A 20,136-nucleotide genomic window follows, 5' to 3' on the forward strand; every position below is an offset into this window, starting at 1 on the left:
TGCTCAGGAACAAAACAATAAAAACTATGGCTTGGACTGATATTATAGAGCAAGACCAATTGAAACAAACGATGGAGATCCAAAGAAATAGAAAGAAAACAAATTGCTGGAAATTGTAATGAAACCAACAGCTAAAAAATGATAGGCCAATGTCTGGGTACGTCCTTCATCAGAACATTTATACTCAAATCCCACCTCTTTGAATGCACCTATGGCCACCTCCCTCTTCCCCCCTCCCTGTGAAATGTTGCAAGATATTATCCTATGTGAAGGGTGCTATACAGATGCAAGTCTTATAGTTTGAGAATATTAGGTATTGTGTACCCAAGATAAGTCATGCTGAACATTAGGGTGCATTATCGCCACACATTACGATGTTTCACGGAAACAGCCAATCTGAGATGACAGCAACGCTACCAGCTGGATCCAGTTCTGCATTGACATAAGCATTGTTACCCCTAAACCCACGCCTCAGTAACACAAAAGCTGAGCATTTACACAATGAGTCATCAAAAAAGACCTTTAAAGGTTTTAATTGAACTACAATTGGTTGCATTTTTCTACCTTTCCCTGCAGCACAGTTGAATCCCCATCCAATACAGGAACACGTTGGCTCGAGCTGCTCTTGAGCTGGTTGGTTAAAAGTACTGATCTCTATTTCCCTACCTGTTTGATTTCAGTCCCCTCTTAAAATATTAAGCGACATAGGAGAAAAATCTAAAGAATGTGGGATTAATAACAAAAAGTCAATGGCACAGATATAATGGACTGAACAGCTCCCTTCTGTACAGAACATTTGTTTCCATGTCAAGTTCTGTCAAATAGAAACTATCCTGGAAAACCATTCTGTGGCTTACCTTGTTGGAATACCATTATTCTGTGCCACTGTATTATATGAAGATCAAAACAGTGCAACCTTGAATGGGTCCATTTGTTCTGCATGACATTTAATCTGCATGGTTTTATACCAGCAGAAAGGCGAAAGCATTAATGTTATTTCCTGGGAATTCAACAGATTAAGCCTGAGTGAATCAAGGGTTATTTTCAGTAAATACCATGTTTTTGGTCATATGTCATCAAACAATGAACAAAACACACCTGCTAAAACAGGAATTACAGTGAGGCCATTACCTGGAGCTCCTGTTGTAACACATTAATTTCTGTTAGTCTCTGGCCATGTTTCTGATTTATCAAATTCAGTTCACTCTTTTGAATCTGTTTTCTGCTGTGAACATCCTGCGATCTGCTCGACAGCTTTTGCTGCTTTTCGGTCTGAGACAGTGAAGAGATGCAATTAAGCGACTTGTATATAAACACTGAAACAGCAATTTCACACAATCAATAATGAAACTCTACAATGTTACCAAACCAAAATTAATTGCTCTATATCAGCATGGATCATTAAGCATTTGAAGCAAGCAACAAAAAAAAGATAATTCAGCCCTTTATGCCTATTCCTTCGAACAGAGCATTTGCACGATTTCATTAACATGGACTCATCAATTTCACAGATAAAAGATCAAAGAGGAGATAGTTAGATTTTATCCTGCACTCCGAAAGGCAAATAGAACAATTATTCTGAGATTGCAACCTGCATTACTCGGCTCTGACAAACTGCATTCCACAGATAACACAGACAACATGGTCTCACATTCCAGAACCTATTTGTGTTGGAGAAGCTAAATGACAAGTGCATGCAGAATTTTCTGCAGTTGATCTAGCATCATTAGTTTATTTTCACAGTTTAAAATATCAGTAATTTTAAGAGTGAAATATATTTTTTAGTGTTTTCTCTTATTCAGTACTTCAATTTTCACACTTTTTTTATTTAATTTTACTGATATGGCTTTCTTCTTTCCTTTCAGTTTTTTTATGGTGAATTATTTTTTATTTATCTTGCTATTTTGAGCACTTCTACATCATGTATAGAATGATTAGAGCTCGCGTTCAAGCCACCCTGTACTGCAGGGTTTCCATTTCCCAGCTATCCTGGGAGTGAGTGACAAATAATATTGATTTATTGCTGAGCTGAAGCTGGGACGAGACTGCTTCAATTCATTTCACACTGAGCTCTGACAAACAATAAAGGGACTTTCATTCCAATCAGTTCGCTTTCATTTTGTGTGTGTTTCCTTCATTTGATCTTGTTGTCTGGCGATACATCACATTATTCATAATAATAATAATCCTTGCATTTGATATAGCGCTTTTCATGTCTGCTAGACGTCCCAAAGCGCTTCACAGAATATACTGTAAAGTGAATTGACTGTATATTTGTGGGCGAACGCGGCAGCCAATTGCGCACAGCAATGTCCCACAAACAGTCGTAGATTGAAAATGACCAATTTATTGTTATTTTGTTTTTTTGGAGGGCTTATTATTAGGCGTGTGGAGTAAGGAAACTTGCCCAAGGTTTCGCCCTGTCAGGAATTGAACTCAGGTCTCTCGCTTACAAAGTGAGTGCTCTAACCACTGAGCTACAGGACTCCATTTACTCTTATTTGTGGCTTCTTTTTAACTCATTGCAGCCTTAGGTGTGGAAGATTAGGCCCAGTCAGTCCTACTTTGGGTCTAGAAGTAGTATCATAGAATCATACAGCACAGAAAGAGGGCATTTGGTCCATTGTGTCTGCGCCCACTCCTAAAAGAGCAATCCAACTCAATCCCACTGTAGAAGTCTCTTCAATCAGCACTGAAGAATTATCACAATTGTAAGGACAAAAATAATCAAATGGATTAAAGAATATGGATTAGGGCAGGTGTTGGAGCAAGAAAAACGGCTTCAAAAATGAACTAGATAAGTTCCTGGATATTAAAATGATTATATGATGAGATAGCGATAGTGAAGAAAACTTTGGGGAAATTGGAAGGGCAAATTAGATGGACAACTGGTTTGTTGTGATAAGGTACTATATCAAATGCAAGGATTATTATTATTATTACTCCTGCCTGAAACTAAGAACATTACATTTCTCTTCTTACACTGTCATTTACAGCAAAACTCATAGTAATTGCGCACTTACTCTCCTTACTCGATTGTTACAGTGGAACATTTTACTATATTTGGTCAGTGCCCTGTTTTTCTCCCACACGAATGTACAGATTTTGTCTGGTGAAGGAGAGCAAATTAACGCATCATTAGTCGTGCTGATTCTATTGGCAGTTGGGGGATACAAAGGTTTCAAGGATTTCAAGGTCCCCAAACCACAATAGAATACTGGTACCTATTTATGAGATAAAAGTATTAGAATTTTGAAGTGTAATTCTGCCTCTACCCTCTTGTGAGCTGGTTTTGTTTAGCTGTAATTTATTTAGATGCAACAAATTGAAAAGATTTTTTTTCTAAGATAGTATGTATCATGTACATTAAACATCAGTATATATCACGTACATTAATCTTCTGAAAACTCTGACTTGTGTTGGGCTGCAGTTGGATATGAACTGGTTTGTCTCTTGTGCTTTGCCTGACTTGCTGGACAGTGATAAGTCCTTGCTATTTTTAATTGCTATTTTATCCCTATACTTTAATGTTCACACATTTACTTACTAATGCCTCCAGTTCTAGTTCCAAACTTTTCTTTTTTGCTTTTAACTGGACCATCTCATCTTGTTCCCGGTTCCGTTGGTTCAAAAGTTCTTGCCGTCGGATCCTCTCCCATTCAACCTTTCGTTGACGTTCGAGTTCCTGTTTAGCAGCCTAAGATGCACAATAAATGCATAATAATTGTAGTTAAGGACCACAAAATACAGGTAAATATGCAAAGAGCACAAGCTGACAATATTAGACTAACAAAAGAAGTTGGGCTATTTTCTTCAGTGGAATGAATGCTTTACTATAACCTGCCAAGTCTATAACTGCATTTAAAAGTCAATTGGATAAATGCTTGAGGAAAAATAACATTGAACACCAACAATTTGCATTTATATAGCATCCTTCATGTGGGATGGCATCTGAGCACTTCAACGGTACAGTATTGAACAGTACAGAGTAAGAGGAGGGGGATTTGAATTGGGTTGAACTGGGTTACAAGAGGTTGCTCTAGTGGGAAAGCTAGCAGCAGAAGAGACATTACAGACCCTTTCTGTGTGAAACTTTCTATGATTCCATGGATCTAAGATGAACAACGCTGGATTCCTACAAATTCTTCCATTTGGCACAATCAAAACCATTTCACCTTCAGACTACATTTTTTCCAATATACCGGTCACTAACTTAATCAGCTCCACAGTTCACATCTGTCCTACAGTTGACTCCATGAGCTCATCTCCCTATCATGACCTGGCTCCAGTCTCATAATCCCTCACCTTTCGAATCCTTGTCCTCACCCTCAGACACAATTTTTTTCCTGGCCTACTTTTTGATGTCCTTTGACCCTTCTCTCCTAGTGTTTCCCTCTATTCTGCCAACTTCATTCCCCCATCTCCTGCACCCCACCATTAGTAGGGGAGCTTTCAGCCACTTTGCTTCAATCCTCTGGAAAATTAACATTTCTTTCATCCCCACTGCCACCATAACAACAAATTATATTTGTATAGTGCCTTTCATATCCAGAGGACGTCCCAAAGCGCTATAAAAAGCACAATATAAAAATCAACCCCTTCAAAAAAGGAAGCATGTATTTAGAATTTGTCATTACAAACCTCTCGCCTTTCTACTTCTTTCCTCCGTTCCTCTTCCCTTTGCCGTTCCTGCTCTCGTTGTCTCTCCAGCCGTTTCTCGAGCTCAAGCTGCCGTTTGCGTTCTTGCTCTTGCAGCTCTCGTTCCCTCCTCTCTTGCTCCTCCCTTGCTCGCTGCGCTCTGCGGTTAGCCTCTCGCTGCTGCTGGTCCTGAAGCACCTGCCGCCTCCTCTCCAGTTCCATGTTCCCTTTTTGATAGTTTGCTTTTCTCTTATCCTCAAAGGTAACTGTAAAGATGTAAAGATAAAGATTGCTGTCAATCCTGGAAATCCTGGACAGCTGCTTCCAACACTTGCCGTGTGGATCCAATAAAGCAACACATTCAGCATTCTTTTCATTCAGGCTTCTTATGACAACTACTGTCAGCCGCTCTGGCCAAATACAATCGGTGATGCTCTTACCCTGCTCCATGTAATTTACTAACATGTCGGTTCTGTTCTGCTCATGAGGACAGCATAATTCATGGTGATTACTATGTGCGGTATACATTCAATCCCATTCACTTTCGAGGCTGGTAGGAAAATGGCCTGAAGTAATGTTATATCATGTGTTCAACTGGCCTCGACTAAGTTAATTTCACTTCAGGACCACTTTGCTGCAGGCCACAGAAGTGGCTAGCCATGCACATGACTCCATTACATCACACGCAGATAACACTGCTACCATCACGACTATGATCGGACGTTTCCCTGGTTTGGGTACAATCTCACAAATGATTATATTTTGTTATAGGACTGGTAAATTAAATCAAACTCATTATTTCCTCCATTCACCCATATTAGGCACCATAAACATGTGACTATTTAAAGTATTTATTTAGGTAGAAACAAGTTACAGCACCTATGTGTCATGTTAAGAAACACTGGGCAGGTTCCCTCCCCACATCAGCTAAATTCATGGAAAAGAACCATGTGGAGACCAGACACTTTTATATGTTGGATGGGTGAGGGGGGAAGGGAAAAGAGAACAAGAAAAAAAAAACTTGGTCACAAGTTAACCATTAAATTAACAACAACAACAACAACAAGATTCCATTTATAAAGCGCCTTTCACGTCAGGAGGACGTCCTTCAACCTTCATTCTGCCGTCAATAAGACACACTCTCTATTTGATGGGACGCAGCAAAAGTACCTACCAAATTTGGGCCAAAAAAACGAACAAATAGAGTGTTGTTCACTGCAAGCCACGTCACACAATGAAGCAGGTCCAACTATACAGCTTGAAATGGAAAAGGCGATGAAGGAACTAATGGACTGGATGGGAAACAAACAAAATGACCTTTTCCTCCCATGATCAAAAGTGCTTATAATTTGACCTTCCTGCACACAAAACACTCAATGTGCACAAACAGAAGATAACTTGCCTGGCGACTTTTTTGAAGGCTCCTGGATTTCTTCTACACTTTCCTGATGCTGAGGGGATGCTCCATTTACTCCATCGCCCCACTTGCTTGATCTAAAGAAGAAAGCGGACAGACTGCATTCTCCACTAAATGTTACGTGTGTTTATTGACATTGATTCACAGCTGAAACTATTAACTTTGTCAGGAATTTCTCTTTTACATACGTGATCAAAATACAAAATTTCTAACTTATCAACTAGTCAAATTCTATTTAAAAAAATCCAATGAAAATTACGAGAGGAACAATCTGGGAAACAAAGAGAATAACAGATACAAAAAACAGCACAAATCTGAATAAAAGTGCTGGAAAAGAATATCGAGTCAATCAGTATAGGAAAGAACTAGCCTTTAATCTTTAAAGTAAAGAAGGCAAGAGAGTAACTTTTCGTCTTTTTTTTGGAAAGCCAAAAAAAGGGACACATGAGGACACCCAATACCATAAGTGTATCCAAACCAGACTGAGTTCCATATATGCATGCACCTAGACATGAGTTTCACATTTGTCTGGAATAAAGTGTGTACCATCACTTTGTTGGGTAATGCAAAATTCAACACCATTTTCACTTCTGATTGTTTTATTTATTGAATTACAGATAACTGAATGAAAAATTGTTCACCTTCTTCACCTAATTCCATAAACTATTAGGAGCAGGTTGGCAGGAGCCAAGGCTTGCGCAGCAGTCTTTCCGCTGGGGTTCTGCTGAGGTTTAACCGGATAAAAGCACATAGCTTACCATTGCCTGGCCCGCTCCCTTCTGCTTGGCCAGCTAGGACCACCCTACCCCTTCAAACCATGCTGAATTAAAAGGGCTTCACTTGAAATGCGAAGCTGCCTTTTTCTCTCAGATGCTGAGTGATCCCCTTTTGTTGAAGAGATTCACATACCTGAAAGAAGGAGGAGTGAATTCTGGGGGAAGTGTGAGAGGAAGAGGTTGTCCTGATTTGGCCATGTCAATCAAATGCATCGCTAAAATAAACTCTTCGGCTTTGAGCTTTCCATCCTTATCAATGTCCGCCAGGTTCCTGCAATTTATTGAACAAGTCCATTAGAGGCAGGAGTTAGCAAGTTGCTTGCAAAATTAAAAGATGGAGTAATAAAATTAATAATTCTTGCAACTGATTAGTGCCTTTCATGTCAGGAGTCCATCTCAAAGTGCTTCACAGAGTATACTGTCATTTGGATGAGACGTTAAACCAAGGTACTGTGTGCCTGCTAAGGTGCCGTTTATGATCTTTGGCACTATTCAAAAAGAGAAGGGAGTTTCTTCCGGTGTGCTAGCTAACAATGTCTAGATAAAATTGGTCATTCACTTCATGGCTGTGTGAAAATTGACTGCCAAGGTTACCTACAAAATATAGTTATTACTCTTTACTGTAATTCTGTGAAGCGCTTTGAGGTATCCTCACGTGAGAGATGATATAAAATGTAAAGATGAATATAATTACTATTATAAACAAAGTACATTCAACTCATCTTACTTCTAACCAGCTTCGCTCCTGTTTTAAGATTATGAATGATTAATCATGGAGCACGGGGCAACCAATACACAGATGAACCTATTATCATTAACCCATTGTAAAATTTGAATATCATTTTCACAATTAATGTAACCTACGAATTTTAGTCGGAACAAATAATGTGGATGACATGCTGCTCTAAATACACCCTTAACATAGTGGAATGGTTTCAAGTCCAAATGGCTCATTTGTACTCTGTGTAAACTATGTGATGGAGACGAGTTAATGCTTTGGGTCCTATACATTTTACTGGCAGAGAAGCAATAATCTAAATAGTCTTACCTTAACAAGAAGATAGCGTACATGATGCCACAGAGCTCTAGCACTCGACAGTGCCATAGAACAGTAGGAAGGAGAATCATGCCTACAATTTACTAAAATGTTAGACCTTCATTCATGCCATCATAAGGTGGAACTGAGTGGAGGCTAGGCATGTGACTACAGAAAGGGAGTGGGAATTGAAAGGCAAATATCTGCCGTTCCTGGTGCTGGTACAACCAGTAGCACAGGCCCCTGGAATTGACACTGTAGAAGATACAATCTCTGTCCATTCACTTTTGGCATTAATCTGTTGCCCATGCTGAAAATCTCCTTCCATGAGAAAGGTTTCAGGTCATAGCAGGGTTTGAAATCGAGATGATTGTTCACATTAACCACTTTTTGTTCGTTGTAAGGTACCTTGAATTCACCCTAGGCATAATGATCCAGTGTAAAAGCTTGTAAAAATAAACAGGAGGTTTCAAGACACCCCAAAAAATCAGGACTGAATGTCTGGAACTGGATGCCAACCTCAGCAGGGTTCGCCTGTACAGATTTCAATTTATTTTATTAAAATGCAGAACTTTAAAAAAAATCGCTAATAGCAGAGTCATACAGTGTTGAGTCTTGCAATATTCAGCAAACCCTGACTGTAATTACATCCTAAATACAGTAATTGGATGGGGCACCACTGTGCAGCTACAGGTGGGAGCTGTTGATCAGAACAATACCTAGAGAGACTGGTTTATTACAGGTGAACTCACCATATGGTAGCGAGCTGGGTCTGTGACAGGCTGGACTGCACAAGCGCATTCCGAGCTTGCGGCCCTAAAATGAAATTGACAGCCTGAGTAATACAGAAGAATAACCACACAAAGTTTCCCTTTGTTCATAACTGTGCATACAGCTTCATTTTAGCTTTCTCTAAACAAACAGTAACAGGTATGATTTCACCAAGACATCTCAATGGGTCACTTTTAAAATTTGCTTGCACAAAAGGGCACACATTTAAGGAATTGACAAAAGTAATTAAACGAGGAGGTTAGGAAAAAATACATGCAGAGGGTGGGTAGAATGTGGAATTATCTGCCATGGTTGATGCAGAGTCCATAAATTATTCAAAAAGGAATTAGGTGTTGGAAAGAGAGGTATATTAAAGGATTTGCGGAGCAGGGAGCAGAGTGAGATTAGCGTAGGTGGTTCATTTGTGTAAAAAGAACACCAGCACAGACTTGAAGTGCCAAATTGCCTGTTTCTCTGCTGTAATATTCGGTGAAAGAAACACATTAGAGTAATTTTTCAGACACAACCATTGCACATTTACAATGAGCAAAATGAAATGAATATTTTGCATTTTGTGATGGATGGAGCACCAGTTGTTTGCATGCAAATGTCACGTACCATCAGAATACTGAAACTGCTGAAGGCTAGATTCTTTAAAGGTGTTCTAGACTGGGCTGCAATTACTTGCTTGGGCAATTGTTCAGTTGGCACAAACATAATCTGGCCCTAAAGCTTGCAGTCACTAATCCACTGAAGTGAAGTGAGCATCACTAGCATGCCGAATGGAAACATCACCTATATGCCAAGGGTACAACTGCTGCCTCTTCTCTACAGACAATTCCAATTCCAAAAAACAACAAAACAAATAGTGATTCAACTTGCAAATAAATAGGAGGCTCCCTAGTGATGTGGTACTAATTGTTAAATCATCTTCATTAAGTCTGCACCAGAGGAAGGTGGGCATGAACGATCACAAAGACAACTACTTTGCTGACCTGAGAGGTAACCAGACATGGACTTATCCAGGCTGTTAAAGAGCTGTCGATATTTAAGCCTGGAGGACTGAGGCACTGCCCAGTCAGTTGAGCTGATTTTGGGCGAGGTCAGAGAAGTCGTGGATGAGGATGAACTGCTGGAAAAGAGAAAAGAAAACAAATGTGTGGAAGCATTAGAAATTCAGAAAGTTTCAGCCACAATTGAAGTGCTTATATCAACCTTCAGCACTTAATGCTGCCGAGTACAAAATATCAATGACTGTAGGGTCCCCAGCTTGAGCAAAGATAACATAATAAAACAATAACAAAACAAAGACACGTTGAAACAAGCACATTGAATTTGCCGCATTTCCAAAATAGAAGACCCTTGACAGTGCTGACTCCCGTCCTTAGGTTGATAGGCCAAATGGGCCATTTCTGTGCTGTAACATTCTGTGAAACAAACATTAGAAAGTGCTTTTCCAGACACTACTATCCTACATTTATATCGAGCAAAAGGAAGTTCTGACGAAGGGTCGTCAACCCGAAATGTTGACTCATTTTCCTTTCTCCATAGATGCTGCCTGACCTGCTGAGTTTTCCCAGCTGTCTCTGTTTTTGTTTTAAAGGAAATTCATGATTTGTATGATCGGACTAAGCTGGGTAGCCCAGCAATGTACATTGGTGGTGTCTGGAAATGTACTTTGTAATGCGTTGATTCTCAGCAAGCTGTCAGGCTGGTTGCACTCTAGTTTCTGGTCTGTAGGTTGAAGGCTCATTCCCCAAGTTGGTGTTTTGAGCTCACTGTCCAGGCTGACATTCTGGGAGAGCTCTGTATTGTTATTCTTCAGATGAGAAGTTAAACTCAGGCAAAGATCCTATCTGCTTCTTCAGTTAAATGGCACTATTCAACAAGAGTAAAGTTTCTCCCAGGTAAAAAATTGGTCAATCATCTCAACGAAGTTGGTGGGGCATTGCTGTGTGCAAATTGACTGCTGTGTTCACCTACAAAATACAGGCGCTGCACTTTACAATGCCTGTGAAGTACTTTGGCATGACTTCCCAACGTGATAAGGTGCTACATCAAATGCAAGGATTATTGATACCAAGCAGAACATCTTAGGTAAGAGTGAACTAATAACAACATCAAAATATAAAAGCTAAGAATTAATAGCCAAGGAGTATCACATGAGGCTTACTCAGGTCTAGTTTTGCAATGATGCTTGAAACCAATACCGCAAGATTGAAAACCCAAGACTTTAGTACTTATGTGGCTCAGAGCCATACCATAATCCATTTACCCATTCAGGAAATTCAAATGCATTTTTGTTTAAAAAAAAGGAAATGTATCAATTTTACCTTGACTGCATAAACATTATTTCAGACAAAAACAGCACACTTCTTTTGATTAAAAACATTCTCAGTTTTTCTCAGCAATAATTTTTGAACTTTAAACCTTGCCAGGTCACCCTTCTGTGTAGTGTAGCATCACCCTAAAGCAACAACACAATCTACTGTGGTGCTTTGGATCCAATAACTCAGAGACCATGCTCTAAGTGAAACAGAACAAAAATGGCTGATTTTTGGGTGATCAGGTCGCTCCTAACATAATTTCCTGTTTGGTGTGTACAAAAGTTAGTGTAATTGTTGTCGCTTCCAGTGCTGATACCTATTCGTGAAGCCAGTGTTGTCAGATATGTTTCTTGCTTGCAGCGTACAAGCGCAGAAAATGACCTCAGCAGTGCTTCCGGTACATAAGTTTGTCAACTACTTTGAGATGTCTTCCTGACATGAAAGGCGTGATATCAATATAAATTGTATTGTTACAGGCCATGTGCGCAGAAAGTGGCAACTTGATGAACCTGAAGTGAAACAGTGGCCATTTTGTTTTATGAACTCGTTATAATGCAGTGTCTAATTTTTCTTGAACCGAGACATTGTATAATGGGGCTGCTCTGCCCTTTGGATAAAATAATATATTTTTCCTCATACCTGCTAGAGCCAAGATCGATCAGTGACCGTGCCTTGTGTAGACTGGTGCCACCAAATCCTGATAATGACTGCCTCAGAGACAAATTGGGTGGAAGTGCTGAAAAACAAGCACCAGGACATGAGAAACAAGTGGCTGAAGAATGTGTACAATTACACGTATTCTGCTCTTCCCCACCCCAAAAGTCAGCTATCCATCCAATCCAACATCTGAGATCAAGAACTTGCTGTACAGACATAGTGGGAATAGGTTGATATGTTCCTGAGATAGTATGCTGGTGTATTGAATCCACTGCACTGACATCCTATCCCTTAAGGTGACTTAAGAAATACTAACAAAAAATTATAAACTTGCACACTATAGATACACACTAATAATATATGTAGATAAAGCTATGAAGAAGAGCTCCATTTTAACACTGTCCCAACCCCTACCCCATTAAATCGAGGCCACAGTTGTTAGTCCATGCTTCAGCATTCACTATGCATTCACACAGCTAGCCAGCTCTCCTGCACTGAAAAGACGTTGAATTTAGGTCATGGACAATATCACTTCTCTGGCAACCCGATAACCCAGAAGTTGGCCTTTTTTTTCAGTGAGTCAGTGTCAGCAGTCCACACTCCCGACCATGCTAAATGCAAACCCGTATTTATAAGGAAGTGTATAATTAAGGGGTTATATTGTAAAGTTAGAGTGTAAACACAGACACATTTTGAACCATTGCACAATTATTTGTATGCTATTTGCCAGAACAAAGATGGAGATAGGTTCTCCAAATCATCAACATGTTTATCTGTCTTTGGTGGGTGACCAACAAGCAGTGAGTCAATGGAATATTTTGGATCATACAGAGCTCAGCTACTGAATGAGTTCAGAATTGCACTCAAGTCATGTATCTCAGTTATGCAATTACAGGCAGTGTGCATCCATTAGAATACTGAAATTGTGGGTTGATTCCTTCAATTTCCCACAGGGCAGGCTCCAGGTGGCAGCCGGGTTACCAAGCAAGCCTGTAGGCTCTTTCTCCTAGGAAAGGAAAGAAAGCCTCCAAACCGACCTCCAGGAAAATTTTAGAGTACCATGGGATGATGTACATCATTTTCATTAGTCAAATGCAACAAGAAAATTTATGTTAGTTTTCTATCCGTATTTATCATTTTCTGGACGTGCTGAAATGCTGAGCAATCAATGGTGTTGAAGGAAATTAATGGAGTTCATAAAGTCACAAGTAAGAACACTTTCCCATAATTACAACAGAGCAACAGGACTTGCAACACTGAAAGAGAGGTGGAGCAGGATATCAAAGGTGAGAATGTCAAGGTGAAGAGTATAACAATAGTAGTGGAACAAGATTAGAAACATCTTCATAGGTTAGACGCATAATGTGACATAACTGAGGTGCAGTAACCAACAAGAAAAAGACAAGCTGATTACAGCAAAGACTGAATAAGAAATGGTTTGAAGGTTTTGAAGGTCGTGATAATGAATGTTGTACTAAAATAATTTAGTAGAAGCAGGAATATCACTGGATTTTTACAAAAGGGCAGATTGCCTTTTTAAAAGAACAGTTAACAGGAATGCCCTTTGCTATTGATAAGGGAGTACATGCAGAGTGCATCATGATCTTCTTTAGTCACTTCACACCCGAGTTTAGGGCAAAGATTAAATAGTTCTTTCATCTCTCACCTTGCTCACAAAGGAACACGTTCATTTAACACAAAGCAGTAACTGATAAAATAATTAACACAATCCATCTGACAAACTTGCAAAGAAGTTTGCCTCATGTTTTCCTTGCTTTCCCAATGAACAGAGAAGACAATGTCAATGAAGGAAAAACATTGGGAAAATGAACAAAATTACATGGAACTTTTCATAAATACATGGATTAAGTGTTATGAATTATTACTAAACATAATTACACACATCTAATACTTATTTGCCTAAGTGTTAATATGCAATAGTTACTACTTACTTGATGTGCTCTGTGATGCTAAAGGTTGAAGAAGGGCAGATGTACCATTTGGCAATGATGGAGGACTAACAGAAGGCACCGGGGGAGTTGACATGCCCAAGGGTGGCAGGGAGATCACAGATATCAAGGATGATGTGGGAGCCAAAGGAGTGAATGAAGGCATGTTTGGAGGGATTGACAGATTTGGCATACTTCCCATCCCTATATAGAAATTTAAAATAGGAGCTATTTGTAATACATCATCATTGACATAATTGTGACTGTACAGTTGAAATGACAAAATGCTCTGTTAAATCCTCTAAATACTTGTTTTTTTCATTTTAAAAAAACACAAGTTAGACATTTAACACTAGATTTCAACAAAAGCAGAAACACCACTAACACACTGCAAACAAAAAAATTCAACACTTCAGCATATACTCTGCTTTTAGAAGGATTTGAATTACCAAACCGCGCCGAGGAGAGAGGTGATGGGATTGGTGGCTGCTTCATAATGGGTGGTAGAGTGGTGGGTACCAGGTGACCTTGCAGCGTCATCTTGATCAGTTTCATGGCTATGGAGAATTCCTGTTGATTCATCTTTCCATCGTTGTTTAAGTCTGCCAGGGTCCTACAGAGAGAAAACGGGAAAACTCCAGTATAGTCCTTTCGGCCATAATTCAGAGAAAATTAAAGTTCTTGTTCAGTGTTCATGGCAAAAAAAATGATCCTTTTGGACGAAAACTGCACAAGATAAGCTGAACAGCCGCTTCTCATTCCTACCTGACAGGCATAATTCTAAAGACACTAAAAAATACAAGTAGTGTCAAAGAGATTTGAAGGGAGAGAGTGAACAAGGCAAAGGAATTTTGTAATAATAATAATCCTTGCATTTGATATAGCGCCTTCTCACATCGTGGCGACGACTCAAAGCACTTTACAAAATATAAATAAATGATTGAATGTGTATTTTGTGGGCTAAACACATTAGCCAATTGACCACAGCAGTGTCCCACACACAGTGACCATTTTTTTTTGAGAGATTATTACCCCCGGAAAGCGATCCACCAATCTATCAACCAGGTTCCTACTTACTACTAGATAAACAGGCCTGTGGAGTAAGGAAACTTTGCAAGGTTTCGCCCCGCCAAGGAATCAAACCTGAGTCCTCTAGTTTGTGGGGCGAGCATGCTAACCTGTGCAGTCCTGTAGTTCAGTGGTTAGAGCACTCGCCTTGCAAGCGAGACACCTGGGTTCAATTCCAGGCAGGGAGAAACCTTGGGCAAGTTTCCTTACTCCACACGCCTAATAATAATCCCTCCGAAAAACAATAATAAATTGGTCATTTTCAATCCACGACTGTTTGTGGGACACTGCTGTGCGCAATTGGCTGCCGCGTTTGGCCCACAAATATACAGTCAATTCACTTTACAGTCTATTCTGTGAAGGGCTTTGAGACGTCGATAAGACGTGAAAAGCGCTATATCAAATGCAAGGATTATTATTATTTATTATTATAACCTATACTCTACAGGATTCCACAATTTTGGGACTGAGTGCCAGGGAGTGGGGCCTAATTTCTGACAGATCAGCCACCAGTGATGGTACGGAGAGGGTAAGGGACGTGTAGCAAGTCTGAATGGAGCTACAAGAGATGAAACTACCTTCCTCAAGAGTGGGATAAAAGAGGTAATGTTCTTTCTTTCACTGTTTTCTCCGCTGATTGAACAGGTGGTTCCCAAAACAAGGTTAATTTATTTGATTGAAGATTGCTGCAAGTAGGGTGGGTTCTTTTGAGATTTAATGGCATTTGGAGCCATTTCTTATATCCATCCTCAGCCTGAAAACAACTCATCTAAAATTCAAATTTCATGCCTCATTCACTTCCCTCAGAAACAAAAAAAAGTGTAAAGGAGCAGCCTGTCCTCAGTTCAGTTTTCCACACTCACCATATCTCCGCCAGCACCATCTTTGGCAGACCAGACTGCAGAAAGAAATTTCGAGCTTGGTCACCTATTACACATTGGAAGAAATAAACATTGTTATGCTATTGACAAAGATCAATGCCAAACCAAGCAGTCAATTCAAAAAGAACAGTAGAGACAATTATTGATACTAATCAGGACTGCTCCCTTATGGATAAGCGAAAAGTGAGGATAATTGAATAAACAATAATTAAACAATTAAACAACACATCATTTACATACTTCAGCCATCAATCAATGAATTCCAGTACCTAAACTCAAACCAAAATTGCATGGATGCTGCTGTATCCCTCTATAACCCTCACGTGATTGTAAAGGCAGGTGGTTTTACAGAGGTCCATGTTCCTGCTGTAGCACAGATTCAAAATTGTAAACTGAGGGTATGAGAGCTCTTTTATTGTTTCTTATAAATTCTTAGAAAAACAATTTGATTGTTTGTGAAGCAGTCTTTTATTTAGTACATTGTGAAACGCCTTTTGGAAGCTGAGATATACCATTTCATATGGCATCCCTTCATCAATTTGGGCTTATTTACAACAAAGGCGATAAAGTTGGTGAGACAAAATGTAACCTTTCTGAACCCATGTTGACTGTTATTTATTACAACAATAACAACAAAATTACATTTGTAAAGCGCCTTTCACGTATGGAGGATGTCCCAAGCCTCTGAACAGTCAGGGATCAGGACCCGAGCATGGGGAAACAGGTTTGGGATGAGGGAGGGAAGAGAGGGTAGGAGGGTGGCTGAAGACATGGACAAAAAGGAGGGTCTTAAGTCGTGCCTTAAAGGAAGCGAGAGAGGGAGCAAGGCGAAGGGATTGTGGGATTGAGTTCCAAAGAGTGGGGGCAGAGAGGCTGAAAGCCCGGAAAGCGATGGTAAGGCGGGTCGACCGGGAGCAGGCCGGAGCCTGCTGAATAGAGGGAGCAGACAGGTTAATAGGGGGTCAGCAGGTCAGAGAGATAGGAGGGGGCAAGGCCGTGGAGGGTCTTGAAAGTGAGGACAAAAATTTTGAATTCTATCCCCTGAGAGATGGGGAGCTAGTGGAGCCGGGCGAGGGTGGGGGTGATGGGTCACGGAGCCTGGTGTGGGAGAGGGCATGAGCTGCAGAGCTCTGGATGATCTACAGCTTGTGGAGAGAAGAGTTGGGGAGGCCGATGAGGAGGGAATTTCCGTAGTCAAGCCTTGACGTGACGAATGCGTGTATGAGGGTTTTGGCGGCCTGAGAGATGAAGCAGTGGTGGAGTCGGGCAATGTTGCGGAGGTGGGGGAAAGCAGAGTGGGTCATGGCACAGATATGGGGGAGAGAGGTTTGAGGGTCGAACAAGAAGCCCAGGTTCTTAACTGGCTTGGTGAGATGGAGTGTGCAAACTTGGATGCTGATGCTGCCAGTCCCTGAGGTGCTGAGGCACTGGCGCACGCCAATCAGGAGGGTTCTCAGTCTTGCTGACATTCAGCTGTGGAAAGTTATCTCTCATCCAGGACTTGATGCCAAACAGTCTGTCAGGACGTCAGTTGTCCTGGAACCGAGGGTGGAGGCAGGCAGAAGGAGTTGGGTGTCATCCGCATACATGTGGAAGTTGACCACCTGTCTGCGGATGATGTCACCAAGGGGAGTATGTAGAGATTGAAGAGGAGGGGCCCGAGGACAGACACCTGAGGAACACCGCACAAGACTGTGCGGGGACAGGAAGAGAAACCATTGGCGGAGCCAAATTGGAGGTAGTGTGAGAGATAAGACCTGACCATTCAAGGACAGAACCTTGAAGGTTGAGATGAGAGGAGAGGTGGTGGAGGAGGATGGAGTGGTCCATGGTATTGAAGGCAGCAGAGAGGTCGAGGAGACAAAAAAAATGTTGTTTGTCACCTTGACCAGAGCAGCATGGAAATACAATAGGAGGGACTAATGAAGGGAGAGATAGGAGAGGAATGAGTGAAGCCGGGAAGCAATGACTCTTTCGAGGACCTTCAAAAAGGGAGGTTGGAGATGGGCCGGTAGTTAGAAGACAGGGATGGGTCCAGAGAAGATTTTTTCAAGATGGGGCGATTATAGCTGTTTTTAGGGGGATGGGAACGGCGCCAGATGAAGGGGAGAGATTGATGGTGTCAGAGAGTAGAGGGATGAGGAGGCGGAGCTAGGAGGTAAGGAGAGGGGTGGGGATGGGGTCAAGGAGCAGGTGGGGTGTTTCATGCTGGATATGGTGGTGATGAGAGAGGAGGGGCAGACAGGTTCAAAAATATAAAAGGAGGGATGGATAGGGGTCAGAGAGTGGGTGGGAGATAGGGAGGAGGCAGCTGAACGGATCCCCTCGATTTTGGACACAAAGAAATCCAGCATCTCCTCACAGTCAGAGCTTGAGGAGAGAATGGGCGAGGCGTGGGAGGGTAGATGAAGGAGCCGGTTGGTGGTGGAGAATAGGAGCCTGGGGTTGTCTTTTGCCTCCAAGATTATTAGATTACATTTATATGAGTACTCTTCCATTTTCTTTCTGATGTTGTTCCATTACACGCAACACTGTTGACATTGTAGTAAAAAAACGATCCAAGATGTCATATCACAGATACTGTGAAGACCAAATTAAGTCATTCCTTTCCCTAATAGGTAAAGGCCTGTAAACACAAATAGCTTAACCTGAGCAGCAGCACTTAGAACAAAGTAATGACAATAATAAATATAACTACACGGAGCTCTCAAAATAATTCATCTCAATGCTGACAGCTAGCGTTAACTTCTGATGTCTGATCAAGAATGCATTTCATTTATCACGGCACCACATTGGCCAATAGCTAATAGTTAATTCCAATTACATTTAATATAATTTCTGGTAGGAGAGAAGAAGAAACGCGTGGAAGGTCGTCACCATTCCAGATTGCTGAGATACAAAGCCATGAAAGATTTAGTATCCCAGCTGATGCACAAGTCCGGAATTCCACTCTCGTTAGGCACATTTTTCCTTCCATTAATCATTACTGTAATACTTAATAATTGGAAACAGGAAAATGTAAATTTTGCCCTCCAAGAAAAAAACAACCCTCATTATGCTAAATACTCATTTGTCTGTACAGAACAGTGAAAGCACACTCAGGTGCCCAATAAATATGCAGATGAGACACATCATTAGCACAGCCGGCTTGGATGAAACTGCATCATCTGAGGCAGCACCACAGGGCGCAAACCGTGAGCAGCTCACTAACTGCCTGTTATGAATTATTTGTGTGCTAAAAATATTGTTGAATTTTTTAAATGGAAAAACAATTAAAACACCAGTGTCGCAAAGTGTGAATACGCTTGGAGGTAATTGTAGGGTATGGCTCCATTAAGCTTCCTGTAAAATTTTTAAAGAATTAAATCAAAAATACATTTTTTGCAGAACTTTTTTGAGCACTAAAACACCAACTTGAAAGCTGAAACCAGATTCTTCAAATCAAAGGAAACTGTTGGGTTAATCATCGCCCAGTTCAAAAAGGGCAAAAAGGTATCTCTGGGTGCATGAAGCAAGCCGAGGGGGCAAGGTATGAGCATAATTCACTTGTAATACTGCATCTTCTGTTTTCTGTCAATCATTTATCTTAGCTCCCAGTGTAATGAATTACCTAATCAAATACAGAAGGATGATGAGATTAGTAATGATAGAGTAAAATGTGAACATTTACTGGATGTTCTTACAGCGTTTTATACTGCAGCCATGCTGAAGTCAATGTTGCACTGTAGTGTGGAAGGGCAGGTATATCAGTATAGTCTCTCCCATTCCTACTGATGATTACCTGAAATTAACCCTCCAAGGGGTTTGAGACTTGAAAACTGCTGGTCATGTTTGATACGCTCCTCTGAGGTGATGGCCCACATTTTGGGGCCACCTGTAAAATAAACAAAAACACGATCAACACGCAGAACACTTAAATCACCTTACAAAACTACAGACAACACCAACTTGCATTTATAAAGCGCCCTTCATGCAGGTAGCATCCCAGAGTGCTTAAACAGTGGATGAGCATGATGCTGAGCAGGGGGGAGGTGAACATAGGCATGGACGAAGAGGAAGGTCTTCAGGCACAATCTGAAGATGGGGAAGGAAGGAGCAAGGTGGACAGATAGAGGAAGAGTGTTCCAGGATTCGGGGATATAGTGGCTGAAAGCTTGGCCACCAATGGAGGAACGGACGGCACAAGGGCCAGTTGAGAAGAAGCAGTGGGTTGCTGGTTGGGGAGTAAGCAGATCGGAGAGGTAGGGAGGTGCCAGGGCATGAAAGCATTTGAAAATAAGTGTGAAGATCTTGAAATCAATCCGTTCGGCGATAGGGAGCCTGGCTAGAACTAGTGTGATGGGGGTATGGAGTTTAGTGCAGGTGAGTATTTGCACAGCAGAGTTTTGGATCAGCTGGATCCTGTGTATGGTGGAGCTGGGGAGAACGGCAAAGAGGGCATTTGAAAGGTCGAGTCGGGAGGTGGCAAATGCATAGATGAGTATTTCGGCTTTGACTGGGGTAAGGTATGGTTGGAGGCCGGCAATGTGGAGGAGATGGAGGAAAGCGGTTCTGGTCAACAACAACGGCCAATAATATTGGTGCTGATCATCATCTACTGTACACTTAGAGGATGT

At 41.1% G+C, this 20,136-nt stretch overlaps 1 protein-coding gene across 1 annotated transcript in view; it reads right to left on the minus strand.

The window, feature by feature from the left end:
• Positions 1-20,136, minus strand: part of LOC103184995 (intersectin-2) — a 122,921-nt gene that overhangs the window by 60,970 nt on the left and 41,815 nt on the right. The window contains exons 3-14 of the mRNA XM_042333599.1: positions 19,302-19,394; positions 15,503-15,566; positions 14,021-14,184; positions 13,575-13,775; positions 11,605-11,701; positions 9,634-9,770; positions 8,620-8,683; positions 6,965-7,102; positions 6,041-6,132; positions 4,642-4,904; positions 3,548-3,697; positions 1,132-1,272 (exon numbers count right to left, since the gene is read on the minus strand). Coding sequence (XP_042189533.1) covers positions 1,132-1,272; positions 3,548-3,697; positions 4,642-4,904; positions 6,041-6,132; positions 6,965-7,102; positions 8,620-8,683; positions 9,634-9,770; positions 11,605-11,701; positions 13,575-13,775; positions 14,021-14,184; positions 15,503-15,566; positions 19,302-19,394 — 1,604 coding nt within the window. The remainder of the gene's footprint in view (positions 1-1,131; positions 1,273-3,547; positions 3,698-4,641; positions 4,905-6,040; positions 6,133-6,964; positions 7,103-8,619; positions 8,684-9,633; positions 9,771-11,604; positions 11,702-13,574; positions 13,776-14,020; positions 14,185-15,502; positions 15,567-19,301; positions 19,395-20,136) is intronic.

This window comes from Callorhinchus milii, unplaced genomic scaffold, assembly GCF_018977255.1.
Source record: "Callorhinchus milii isolate IMCB2004 unplaced genomic scaffold, IMCB_Cmil_1.0 Scaffold3, whole genome shotgun sequence".
Classification (NCBI taxonomy): Eukaryota; Metazoa; Chordata; class Chondrichthyes; order Chimaeriformes; family Callorhinchidae; genus Callorhinchus; species Callorhinchus milii.